The sequence below is a fragment of the Schistocerca piceifrons genome, chromosome 6 (assembly GCF_021461385.2).
Source record: "Schistocerca piceifrons isolate TAMUIC-IGC-003096 chromosome 6, iqSchPice1.1, whole genome shotgun sequence".
Classification (NCBI taxonomy): domain Eukaryota; kingdom Metazoa; phylum Arthropoda; class Insecta; order Orthoptera; family Acrididae; genus Schistocerca; species Schistocerca piceifrons.
Window position 1 is genome coordinate 301032812 of NC_060143.1, and position 14490 is coordinate 301047301.

The 14490-nt window shown below is 38.7% G+C and overlaps 1 protein-coding gene across 1 annotated transcript in view; it reads right to left on the reverse strand.

Annotated features, from left to right (window-relative positions):
* Positions 1 to 1279: 1279 nt before the first annotated feature.
* The window catches only part of LOC124803286 (luciferin sulfotransferase-like), a 75639-nt gene continuing 62428 nt past the window's right edge, over positions 1280 to 14490 (reverse strand). Inside the window, exons 7-8 of the mRNA XM_047264468.1 lie at positions 7787 to 7968; positions 1280 to 1463 (exon numbers count right to left, since the gene is read on the reverse strand). Of these exons, the coding sequence (XP_047120424.1) occupies positions 1280 to 1463; positions 7787 to 7968 (366 nt within the window). The remainder of the gene's footprint in view (positions 1464 to 7786; positions 7969 to 14490) is intronic.

Below are 14490 nucleotides of genomic sequence, written 5' to 3' on the forward strand. Positions count from 1 at the left end.
TGTTAAACTGCAGTTACGCCTATAGCTTGCAGCATAAGTCAGTTCGAAGGTCAGAAGGATGCATTGGCATACCACCCTCCAATAACCCCACAACAAGCGAAGCACCATTCTGTTTGAACTACCTTCCGTTTTGATAGTAAGTACTATGCTTATTCTCATGACTCCATATTCGTCAACTATGCTAGCTCATAGCCGCCTTTCGATCAAACTTTTCTGCCAGTTGCAGACTGTAACTTTCCTGAGTTCCTTATCCCAACGATCAGGTGGTCTCCCTGGTGGTCTTCGTTTTTCTCTGGGACTTAACTGTGAAACTGATTTTGTCCATTTCCATCCTCCGTTCGTGCAATATGTCCTGCCCACTGCCATTTTAGAGTCTTAACCCGATCTATAATATCTTTTACTCTTGTTATTCCTCATATGTCTTCACTTTTCTGTCGATCTTTCTTAGTGAGACGTAAAATTGACCCTTTCATAGCTCTCTGAGCAGTTCTGAGTTCCCTTTTGAAAAATTCATATATTGTATATGTGTATGTCCACATCCAGGATCTCCTCCTAAATTTCTTGATCGATTTCAACCAAATTTGGCACAGAAACAGTAGGCCTCACGAGTATAATCAGTGTGGTGTATATAGCCTCCTAGTTCTAATAGTAACAGAGGTGTGGGCGTAATACTGTTTTTTCCAGGCCCTGGTTTATAGACTGCCCTTCATGACAGGCATGTTGTGTGGGAACAGTATTGGCCCACTAAATCAACCCACTTTTTGAGGGAACCTACATACCAGGGGCTCGAATGAACACATTTTCCCCATTAGCTGTTGATAAATATCCTACCATAATTAAATTTTTGTATTCACATTCATTGACTTCACCAACTCACAATCAAGCTTTCACCTTTCTAACAAACCTGTATCTTGGGTTGATCAAAAAAATATGTTAAAAATATGGAAGTGAAATAAATATCTCCACAATTCCATTCAGTGTCACATTATTCACATTGATGTACATGCCTGAGAATAATAAACGTCCTGGATTAAAGCCAGGATCTGGCATACGGGCTTGACCCACCCAGGGAAAGTACAGTTTCAGGCAGATATTGTGGAAAAATAATTTATTGTTTGGTAAGTAAATGTACCAACATGTTTCAAACACAATTTAGAACATTGTGTATTTTTTGCTTCGTTGGAAGTCCTCGTGTTCATATTGCAGAATGCTTCTATCTTCTGGGATTCAGCGTCGATGCCGCCTATGCAGAGGTTGTGAGGACGCAGAAGACGGCCCCTCAGAAGTCGTCGTGTCCGCCAGACACGCCCACCTGGTAGCCCGTGCCTTCGATATGCTTCTGTGTCCACTGGTCGTACTTTTCTATCCAGCTGTCCGGCATCTCCGTGCGCCAGCCACCAGCCTCGCCGCGCCGCATAAACTTAGTGGGGTCTGCGCCAGTTTTCTCCACCTCAGCTGGCTCTCTGTGAACAACCAGTACATTGTGGTAAGTCTCAAATATTCTTGTGCTTAAGCATACATAGCGCAGTACGTATATTGCGGCATACAAAGTGCACTGTCGATGTAGGTGTTCAGAAATTTACAATGCCTTAAGGTCGGAATTATGCATGTTGTAAAGGTTCCTTAAGTGGGTACTTTACGATAAGAAACGATCAGTTAGAGATAAACCAGCACCTTCCTCCCCCGCCCCCCCTCCTACCCTTCACAAACAATATTTTAAAAAATCGAATTTCCATATACAAAACATCTAAAAATGAGTTGTTTCAGGTGGTACTGGGGGGGGGGGGGGCAGTCAGGAGGTGGCGATGGTCACAGAGGGACGCAAGAGGGAGGGTGATAGATAAACTGATGAGACAACAGGGAATGGCGTGCATTTACGGTCGGAAGTGTGTACACAGAATTTGCAAATATTCATCACGTGGACTTGCTGGTCTTCCGTTTTCCGTGTTTCGAGTTCAAATTAATCGACATAGTATCCTCCTGTTTTGCAAAACAATATTTCTTTATGTGACCCAAACATGTTTCAGCCCCTCTGTGGCCTCATCAGTGGATTTCCTTTACTCAAATCTGTGAATTGTGAACATATTTTAAGTGACAGCAATTCTACGAAAACTGGGCCTAAAGACAGTTTTGGTTTGTTTCTTTCATTACCTTAATTGTGCATTATACTATGCTAGTAGCTTGTCATATGCGATCAAACGATGTTAATACGATTTTTGTTGGCGAGTTAACATATCACTTTATGTTTAAATGGAATTTTGTTGTGTCAAGATATTTCCTACATATATTTGATATTACTTACGTTTTGATGTGGCAGATCCTTTATCTTGTTTCCTTTCTCAAGAGTTATTGAAAAATACTACACACATTTTTCGTAATTTTTCTTTGTAAGAAACATTCCTCATGTCAACAAAACACATGGTGAACACCATTGTTATGTGTTCCAATCGAGTCGGCTTTCGCTTCTTCTCCTGAGATTCTGAATGCCCGTTGAAGCGCTCATGCCCTCTGGGTAAAAAAATTATTGAAGTGAGTTCAGTGCCGAATTTCGCCTCTGTTTACTTTCTGTCTTTCTTTGTGTGTGTGTGTGGAGGGGGGGGGTCGGCGGCGTGTGCATGCTTTTTAGCTGTTTATGTTGTTGTTTCTGTAAAATCCCTATAATGTACTAAATATCGTGCCTTTACAGAGTGTAATGTATTCAGTGATAACGTGTATTTAAAAAAAATTAAAAACAAAAAAACGAGATAATCAGAACATCTTCGAACTCTAAAAAGTAACAGCTCCGTAGTACATTGGCTCAGCTCCTAATAGCCCACAACCACCACCACCTACAATAGAGATAAATTTAAAAATACGAAAACCCAACCACAGTCTACACCAATAGAGGAAAACTTCCACATACAGAAGGCAATGCCAGAAGGAAACCAGGATATACATGAGTACACTACAATGTGCAAAGGCACACTATTTAACACATTAAAGGAACTTCACAGAAAAGACAATACACACACAAAAAAACACCACACACACACACACACACACACACACACACACACACATACATACAAAAGAAAGAGAGATATAACCAAAATACGAATTTGGCTCCAAGCTCACTCGTGAGCAAGTGAACGCCTACTGCGATGTGGTGAAGCGAAAAGCTTTCGTTACAAACAAAAATTTAGTACAATATTTGTAAATTTGTATTTGCTTGCGGTTCTCAATAACTCATGAGAATGCAAAAGACAAAGGACATTTCACAGAAAAATATAAGTGATAGCAAATACAGTATGTAATGTGTATAAGTGCAGATATTAATAAATGTACTACCTTAATATGAACACACGTCAATGTGATGGCTGTTTCTTGTCTGTGTCGAACAGTCTTACCACAAACGTGTTACAAACTTTACGACCTGATGTTTTCTGTATGCCCATAACTACACCATTAAGTGGACTATGCCTGTCAGGACAGACTAAACGTTTTGCGTCCAGGCTTCCACACATCAACACCTGATCTGCTGCTCAGAGGAAAATAAACATCAATGGCTCGCTCTTGCAACATGTACGTGGAGGTACATACAACTTATAATAGCCGTAGATTATTAGTCTGCAAAGTACGTAAATACTGATGTAATATTGTTCAGTACACCATCCACAGTCACGAACAGAAGTATCTGCACATATACCTCCTACACTCTCCATATGTGTAACACATCTTGATACAACAAAATTACGTTTAAACATGAATTGGTGTTTTAACTCGGCGATAACACCATTTGATTGCAGATGACATGCGGCTAGTACAAGATAATGAAAAATGGAGCTGCATAACTGTATAGTGAAAAAAATAAGGTAAATGCAGAAACAAACCAATAGCATCTTTAGATCTAATTTTCGTAGCTTCGCTATTGTTTAAAATATGTTCACATTTCACAGATTTGAATTAAGAAAACCTGCTGATTATGGCTGAGAGGTGGTGAAACATGCATGGTTTACCCAAAAAACATGTTTTGTAAACCTTGCGCTGACGTGACAAAAGTCATGGGATATCTCCTAATATCGTGTAGGACTTCCTTTTCCCGCCGTAGTGCAGCAGCTCTATGTGGCATGCAATTGATAAATCGTTGGAAATTCCTCCAGAGATAATGAGCTGTGCTGCCTCTATAGACGTCCAAGATTGCGTAAGTGTTGCCAGTGGAGGCTCAAATGGTTCAAATGGCTCTGAGCACTATGGGACTTAACATCTGTGGTCATCAGTCCCCTACAACTTAGAACTACTTAAACCTAACTAACCTAAGGACATCACACACATCCATGCCCGAGGCAGGATTCGAACCTGCGACTGTAGCAGTCGCGCAGTTCCGGACTGGGCGCCTAGAACCTCTAGACCACCGCGACCGGCGCCAGTGGAGGATTTTGGCACAAACTGACCTCCCAATCATGTCCAATAAAAATTCGATAGGATTCATGTTGATCTACATGGCCAAATCAGTCGCTCGAATTGTCCAGAATGTTCTCCAAACCAATCGCGAACAACTACGGCCTGGTGAGATGGTGTATTGTCATTAATACAAATTCCATCGCTGTTTGGGAACATGAAGTCCATGAATGGCTGCAAATGGTCTTCAAGTAGCCAAACATAACCATTGCCAGTCAATTATCTGTTCATTTAGACCAAAGGACCCAGTCCATTCCATGTAAACACAGTCCACACCATCACGGACCCACCACCAAGTTGCACAGTGCCCTGTTGACAGCTTGGGTGCGTGTCTTCGTGCTCTTACGAACTGCAGACGAAACTCATCTGACAAGGACACAGTTATCCAGTCGTCTACCATCCAACCGATGTGGTCACGAGCCCAGGAGAAACGCTGCAGGCGATGTCATCTGTTGCCATACCCCATTAACGCCAAATTTCGCCTCACTGCTCTAAATGATACGCTCATCGCACGTCCCACATTATTTTCTGCAGTTATATCATGCAGTGTTGCTTGTCTGTTAGCAATGACAACTCTACGCAAACGCCGCTGCTCCGGTCGTTAAGTGGAAGCAGTCGGCCACTGCATTGTCCATGGTGAGCGGTAATACCTGAAATTTGGTATTCTTGACACATTCGTGACCCTCGGAATATTGAATTCTGTAACGATTTACGAAATGGAATGTCCCATGCGTGTAGGTCCAACTACCATTTCGCCTTCAGAAACTGTTAGTTCCCGTCTTGCGGCCATTATCACGTCTGGAACTTTTTCACACGATTCACCAAAGTATAAATGGCAGCTCCGCCAACGCACTGCCCTTTTATACCTCGCGGTACGCGATGCTACCGCCATTTGTATGTATGCATATCGCTATCCCATGGCTTTTGTCACCTAACTGTACATCCAGTAACTGGAACAGACAAAATTTAACAATTGTAAAAATCACGCTACAAAGGCACAAGTGGACAACAGGCAAAAATGCTTCAAATGGCTCTCAGCACTATGGGACTTAACATCTGAGGTCATCAGTCCCCTAGAACTTAGAACTACTTAAATCTAACTAACCTAAGAACATCACACACACCCATGCCCGAGGCAGGATTCGAACCTGCTACCGCAGCGGTCGCGCGGTTCCAGACTGTAGCGCCTCGAACCGCTCGGCCACCCCGGCCGGCGACAATAGGCAAAAGACAGTGTTCATTTCAACGTACGCACAAGTCTATAAGATGCAGAAGATGGTGCAATCATTACTCGGTCTGTAAATTAACAGTTGGTGCATAGAATCTAGGTTGTTGTTCTTGTGATCTTCAGTCCAGAGACTGATTTGATGCAGCTCTCAATGCTACTCTATCGTGTGCAAACCTGTTGAACTCTGAATAACTACTGCAACCTACATCCTTCTCAATCTGCTAGGCTTATTCATCTCTTGGTCTCCCTCTACGAATTTTACCTTCCACGCGTCCCTGCAGTGATCCCTTGATGCCTCAGAACATGTCCTACCAACCAATTCTTTCTTCTAGTCAAGTTGTGTCACAAATTCCTCTTCTCCCGAATTCTATGCAGAATGTGGGTACTTAATAACAATGCGGTATTCAGAAACTAATACAAATGTGGGCTTCTTGTTTAGCATAACAATCTTCCCACAGATATTGTGCCACCTCAAAATCCTCACAGTTGCGATGCGCTCGAACGCCCGTACGCGCCTCTGCCGCACGTGGTGCTGAGCGGCGGTATTGGCAGTCCGATAGTGACACCTCCTAAATAAAACTGTCTGCCGTCGGGTGACAACGTGTAACGTAACTGAATTCATGTTCTAAATTTTTCGCAGTTTACAAAACAAGATTTGTGCTAGAAATTTCTCATATAAACGGTAGGCTCGTACTGGGCGGAAGCTATGACATCCAGAAAGCGACGTCACGCCTGTCTGAATGAAGATATGTAATGTAATAAATGGTAATACTTTTAAGCTTATCAATAATGCTCATTTTCTAAAAGAAACTGAGTGAAGCCATCTCAGGTTTTAAAGTTTTAGATCAGTATCATAATAATAAATGCAGTTTTGAAGGACATCCACTTGTATTTTAGCTTTCAGCGCACAAGTTGATCTTGTGATTCTGAGTCATTTGCAAGCGGTGGAAAAGAGAAGTGCGGATAGGTAAGCAGAGGTTGTGAAGGTGAGTCAAGATCCGTCCTCCCATTAGTAACAATGAGAATTCAGAATTAATGTAAACAGCTCTAATATCGGAAGTGGCAGCAGCAGATGATGGGAAAAAGTCGTCTCTGTTATTTGGGTTACGGAATGCAAGATTTTCGAAACTAAAATTGACGACAATGTTCGGTGTTGCTACCAAGAGCATAATGACGTCAGGGAGCACCAAGGCTTGTTGCGACAGTGGTTACAAAAACTGAGGCTTGAAGACATCACTCTTCAGCGACCTCACCACAACAGCAGCATCTCCGTATCTGCATACTCAAGACAAGCCAGTTCTTACGTTTGTTAACCATTTTTCGGAACTTTCAGGAACCTCAGTCCATATTTCAATATATGTGTTGCCTTCTTGGAAAATAGAGTAACTCACGTTAATTGCCTTTAAACTGTTATTTAGCATAACGAGTTTCCTGTTTCCTCTATTCAAGTAAATTTAACTCACAAGCTTGAATGTATAACAGTTTTTCAAAAGTCCACAATTACGACAAAAACTCGTTGTCATAAACATTGTAAGAATACGATATTGCTCCCACAGAACTAAATAATTGTTAACAAATACCATGGACGCATATGTTTCAGTTAAAGTATATTTTCTTGACCGTAATTTTGTAAAGTAATTATTAACTCGGTAACTTTTTTAGTCACACTGTGCAATACACTTTTGCATTGGTAGCGAGTGTGGTACGTTAAGTTAAGGTAATCCTATGCATCTTGTGCCCAAAAGTTGTTTAAATCTCAAGTTTGTTGGAACTTTTGTTTGTTTTGCCGTTTGACTGCCTCGTCCTGCGGCTGAATATTTAGTTACGGTTCGCTGAAGAGCAGTAATCTGCTACCATCTCATTTGTATGACGGGCAGTCGAGAGGCACGTCGGGGTTGGGAGGGGACAGGGAGGGACGAGAATACGAATTTTTCAACAAAGATTTTAAAAAGTCACTCGAGAATTGTACCACGAAACTGTCAATAATACTCGCCAGAAGCTCACCAACTTTGAGCAAAACTGTACGGCAAAAAAAAAAAAGAATTTTACTGAATTGTATTCGCAGCGAGAGTGCATACGTCATAGTGCCCTATTTCGTAAGATCTACTTGTAAATACATACTTTTTCGGTAATTCACCGAGGCCATTCCGCTGACGGATGTTGGCAATGTACTCTTGCTGGTTGACAGCGGGGTTGTTCTTCATGCTGGAGAAGCTAAGATGCTCACAGAGTTGTTCCATCTGTTCGTCAGTCACATTCTTTCCCAAGAACTTCGCGGTTCTCCTGATCACCCTCGGAAGATCCTGGAAACGAAACGTACTACTGTCAGTAGAATTTTCAAAATACTCCAAGCAAATGTAGAACCAAATTAACATACACATAAGGAAGGTTTTTAGTTCGTAATATTAAACAGTGAACACAAAAACTGGTAGATTACGACATCAGTTTCGAATCACCAATGACTGTGACGTACCCCACTTTACTTCAGTTAAGTTGTGTAACGAAGATGACATGTATTTTTGTAGTACGTTGACTGTCTATAGGGTAATGCTCCCGTGTCATTTCCTAGCAGTTTCTCTTGTAGAGCACATAACAGCAGCGCCAAACAATTTTAGATATATAAGTTGTGTTTATTTATTAATAAGTCTTCAGAATGTAATATACATATGAAATTTCTACAGTGGCTAGCCTAGTTACTATGAACATTTCCATGAACTGGGGAATCAGAAACCAATATTTGATGAAAGTCTTGCAGCCCTTCTGGCATACAAAATTAGCATTTAGCTTTTTGTATTACGAATTACTGCATTCATGGCTAACATCAATTACCACTGAAGCCACCGAAAAGTTGACAAATTTTCAAAACGACAATCATCGAGGTATAACGTAAAAATTGGTGAACACATTCGGTGCTAGATATTGTTCTCGCCTTAGCAAAAGCAGATGCTTGTTTAAAGAGAGGAAATTGTTGAGGTATCACAGAAGATTACAAAAGTAACTCATAAACAAATTATTGACCATCATGTGTACCATAAAGCGTAGACCTCCATCTTACGAGCCAGGTAGGTCAGCTAGAGCTGGTTTGATCTGCGTGTCGGGTTAATCACTATTCGTCGTGCACAGCGTGCTTAGATACGGGCCAGCCTGAAGTCGTCCTCGCACTGGACTTGAAAGCGGCTGTGGACGTGGATTTGATCAAGTTTTCTTACCTTAAAACATTGAATTTTACATTCCATGAGCCATTCCGAAGCATGAAATACTGAATAAGACATGTCAGATTTGTGTGTCATGAACAGTAACGTCGCCAGGGAGATAAAAGTTCGCCTTTTGCATCGGAATCAGAACTTACCAGACGCTTTATTGGATTCTATCGTTTTGTAGTTGAAATCTACATTTGGTGCTTTTCGGTTATAACCTATGACCTATGGATATGTGGTGTTTCAGAGCACCAGCACTTTGGGCGTCTCTCGGAAACGCGAAGTTTGTGGTAAGATTTGTTGCAATCAAATTATGATAAACGTCTCGTTCGTGATTAAAACATTTTCATATTTAATTATTTTCGTGTTATAAGTTGCTTGTTATGAAAGAAGTCGATTTCTAGGTTACACCATATTGAGTATTTATCAGAAACGCGCCCCGTTTTGGTATTATTTGTTATAACAAAATATCAGTCAATGACATATCGGTGGTTAATGCCTTAAGGACTGCATGACATCAAAGATGTACTGTTACAATACATCTGCTCACTTTGTGTAGTGCGTAAATTGTGGAATTGTGAACTTAGTGTAATTATTTACATTTTGGTATCTGCAAACATTGTGGGACTTTCTTATTAAATTAATAGAAGAGTGTTCCACAATATTACATGTAAGGGTGCTGTCTCTCAGGAGCGAGTGTGTTCGATTTTGTGAAAATACCAGGGAACAGGCCACAATGAATTTTAGGACCGCTTCCTATGCACTGCCTGGTTCGACGAAATTCAAAATTTACTTTATTTATTCGTACAGAACGCTTGACCGATTGTGAAATACATAATTCCTTTGTAAATATTGTGTATGATTGTGTGTAGAAACGTAGAAACAAACAAGCACACAAGCACACACACACACACACGAAGCGCAAGTAAATTTAACAGTGCTATTGCAGTAAATAAATTATTGCTTTGGTTTCATCTAAACGAGAGGTTGCACTATTTGCAGTAGAAGATTTTGCCCTCTCTTGTCACAACTCTTGTATTTCACCTATTCTAGAAATTCTGCTAATAAACTGAGGCAGTGACTTTGTACAAATGAGTATCGGGATTTTAGCTTACTGAAAAGACAAAGATAAAATAATTTTTAAATTATGTTGAAGTTATTGCAAACTTGTATCAAACTTTTTGTAATGGAAGTTTAAAAATCTGATGGCATCTCTGACTGAATATGGAACTTTAATGTTTGGTAAGATCTTTCAGCAGAGTGAAAGTAGGATTTCCTATGAATTGCACAATTTTCATAGCCAAATGTAGAGTGTAAAATCGGCAAATGGGCATTCAAATTTACCAGCCTGAAGTTTAGTTTTGCATAAAAAAGTGTTGAATGTAATCAAGGTCATTAAGGAAAACGTAGTAGCGATTTGAGGGAAATAGAAATATTTCATGAACAGCAGTTGCTAGCTATGGGAATGAAGTGTGAAAACGTTCGTGTCTTCAAGGCCTACCTATTTGATGCATAAAAAGTTACATTAGTATGATATTTAACTGTCATAAAGGCTTGTTCCGAATCAAGTACTAAATTTAGCACATTCTGACATCAGAAGACATATAAAATCAAATGAAGTGTCAGTAACATCATGCTTTCTGAACAGAACTGAAAAACAAAACAAAAACTGAAAATTGGTCAAGGCATTTGTGAAATTATTTTTCTGAAAGTGAGGAATAAAAAAGGTTAAAGAAATATTTTACACACTTTTGAATGATGCTCAGAATTATGTACAGCAAATGAGGTGCATCCTGAGCTAAATTAATAATGCAGATAATTAGATTAAAACTATTTGAGATACTGTAGACCAGGAGACAGAACAGCCAGTCTAACATTCCATGACAATTAAACCAAGTGCAAATGTTGTGACTGATAATTCAGAAGTTGTGAGTACTTTTAGCAATCTCCTTCTAAAAGCACCAGCAAAAATAGTATGAAATTTTTCAGTTTAAGAAACAAGATAATGTATTAAAAGTGCCATTCTGCAAAACGTTAAGCAACTATAAGTAGCACCAACATCATTCACTGGTGTTAACTGAATCATCAAAAGCCTCAAAAATAAAGTCTCATATAATGTTGATGGCATTTTAAACAAAATTCTGAAAAAAATTTTCTAATTTAATATGTAATGATTCTAGTAACATAAACAATGTATCATTGGCCCAGGGCATTTTTCCAAACAGGTTAAAACATCCAACTGTTAAACCTCTATACAAGAAAGGTGACATAAAAGATTTAAATCATTACCATCCAATTTTCTTACTGACATATTTTTCCTAAAATAATGGAAAAAGTAATGTACTCCAGAGTGTTCACATTTTTAAGTAGAAACAGTTTACTTAGTGTAACACAGTTTGGATTCCAGAAGAGTTATTCAACTGAGGATGCTATTTACACATTCACCCACCAAATATTGCAAGCCTTAAATAATAAATTATCGCCATTTGGAATTTTTTGTTATCTTTCCAAGATGTTCGATTGTGTAGATAAAAATCTTAGAAAAACACAGGTTTTATGGAATTACTGTCTTTACATGCAGCAGGTTTGAATCATACTTAATAAACAAAATGCGAAAAGTTGTGGTGAATCATGCTGACAATGTTAGAAAGTTAGAAAACTATAATGACTGGGGAGAAATCACAAAGGGGGTCCCATAGGGTTGAATTTTAGGTACACTCTTATTAATTATATATGTGAATGACCTTCCAAATAACATTTATCAAGCAGAATGGGTACTTTTTGCAGACAATAGTAGTATTATAATAAATCCAATTAGAGAGGAAGCAACAGAAGAGGTTGTTAATGACATTTTATAAAGACTTATCAAGTGGTTCTCAGTAAATGAACTTTCTCTCAATTTTGAGTATGACACTGCATTCAATTATGTACAAAAATGATACCAACAAGTGATATAGCACTTGAGGAGGAGTCAGTAAATAGGTTATAATGCTCCAAATTTTCGGGTATATATATTGAAGAAAATTGGAACTGGAAGAAGGACATTACTGAGATACTCAAATAATTAAGTTCAGCCCTGGTGCAGATCACACATGCTTGGGTACTGAGCTCATGAAGATAAGTAATTAATTCTATAATAACTGTCAATTAAGTAATATTACACTGTATGTAATTTACAGTCTGTTTCATATAATCTATTGAATGTTTCATTCTTTTCAAAGTATTTCTCGAAAAACCAAAAAAATAGCCTAAGGGCCAGTTTCCAAGTACTTTACACATAGGTTTACATACAAATTTAAGACATTTCTTTAAGTATTAAGTGATGAATTTAGGTTGTTTTTATTACACATATATTTAGTAGTGTCGTATCTACTCAGGCAATTAAAGGTTTTAAGTTCTATCTTTTATTTCCTTTCAAAACACGTAAGGTACATATTGCACATACACGATCTTAGGCCTAATTTTTAGGGTATATAAGTTTTGATTTTTGATGTTAGTTTAAATGCATTACCTTGTTGTATTAATAGTATACACGTATACAAGTGTTCCACATAACTTTAGTGACTCTTGTGGCCTGTAGTTAATAGAATATTACTGTTATTGCCTACACAAATTTTGTAAAAATATTGCAAAAAACCATGAGTGAGAATGTTTGAGCTGCCATGGAAGAGTCAGTCCTGGGCTTCTGTCCAGCTGTTGTGGCAGATGGTCACATTGGGGTGAATATAGTATCATGGGCATTGGGGAAGTAAATGGATCTCTTCCATGGTATTGCAGATTATGTTCAAGGGATAGGAAAATAGCGGAATGGGAAGGAAAGAGCCCTTCAGGCTGAACTGAATAGTGCTAGGGAGGAACTAATGAGGTCAAGGGGGAAGAAGGGTGAAGACAGGTGGAAAGTGGTAGCAAGGAACAGGGGCCACAGAGAGAGAACATTATCTGACAGTTTCAGCATTGGCACAAGCAATAGATTTGCCTTGCTACCTTAGCCAAGTAAGGAAGAGGCTCAAGTAGATGCAAGTGTAATCAGCAATCAACAGACTTTCACTAGGAAACCAACTGTTTCAAAAAAAGTAGTAATTAGGAGGAAAGCTCTGATGTTAGGTAGTAGCTATGGAAGAGGTGTGGGCTAGATCCTGCAGGAAAAATTAAGTGACAGGTACCACGTCACAAGTATTTTCAAGCCCAGTGTATGTCTTAGCCAAGTGATAGAGGATGTAGGATCATTGTGCAAGGGTTTTACAAAGCAGGATCATGTTCTGGTAGTGGATGGAGTGGGAAACAATATTGATAGGGATCAGGGTTACAGTATTGAGTGTAACCTGGTAAAAATAGCATCTGCAACGAACCATACAAATGTTGGCTTGGTTACTGCTTTCATGCAGTATGATCGGCCCCAATAGGACAGCTCTGTCAAGAGGGTCAATATGGAACTAGATCAGCTGTCACAAGATTCTCATAAAAACACAGTGAAAAATAATGTTAGTATATTGCATCAGAATATCAGGGGATTAAAAAATAGAGTTGATGAGCTTCTTGTTTCTTTAGAAGATTTAAAAACTGAGGGTGGAATAGATGTACTATGCTTGTCTGAACATCATATAGTCAAATGTATAGAAATGGTAAATTTAAGTGGATATAAGCTTTCAGCACATGTGAGTAGAGACATTATGGAGAGAGAGGAGTTACCATATATGTTAAAACCTGTAACAGTGTGCAAAATTTCGAAATTAAAAAATTTTGTGTAGAGAAACATATAGAAGCATGTGCATGTGATCTTAAACTAAATAGTGGCACTTTTATAAGTAGCAGTGTATAAGTCCCCACTGGAAAATTTTCAACTATTTTTGAGAAACTTGGATTGTTTGTTGTGCTATCTGTCAGACAGAGGAAAGCAAATTGTTGTTTGTGGGGATTTCCACGTACATTTTCTGAAAGTCTGACAGAAAGCTTAACCTTGAAGTAGTACTTGGTTCTTTCAATTTGATGTCAGTTATTGATTTTTCTATTCAGGTGGTACAGGAAAGCAGCACACTGATAGATAATGTTTTCTTAGGACAAGAAAAATTTAATAAAAAGAACTTTTCCTGTTAATAATGGTCTGTCTGATCATGATGCATAGCTAGTTACAGTATATGATATAGCTCCATACAGTAATGCAAAATAGTCCTCCAAAATAGTGCGTTCAGTTAAAGATTTAGCAATTGCAGATCTTAGGGAAAGCTCATAACAGTTAGACTGAGATGAGATGTGCAGGGAACCTGATTCTAATTTAAAATTTAACCTCTTTCATGATACCTTCGTGAGTATATTTGAAAACAGTTTCCCTAAGAAAACAATGAAAAATAATTGTAAGAAATCATGTAAAAAGCCATGACTTACTAAAGGGATAAAAATATCTTGTAAACAGAAAATAGAAATATATCTTATAGCTAGGAGGAGTAATGATCCCAAAACAGTGCAACATTATAAAAACTACAGCACTGTATTAAGAAAAGTTATTAAAAAGTCCAGAAGTATGTGCATTTGTCTGAAATTAGCACATCTGATAGTAAAATAATAACAGAATATTGTTAAAAGGGAAGCAGGGAAACTGAGAGCACAGGAAGACTGTATTTCTATCAAACT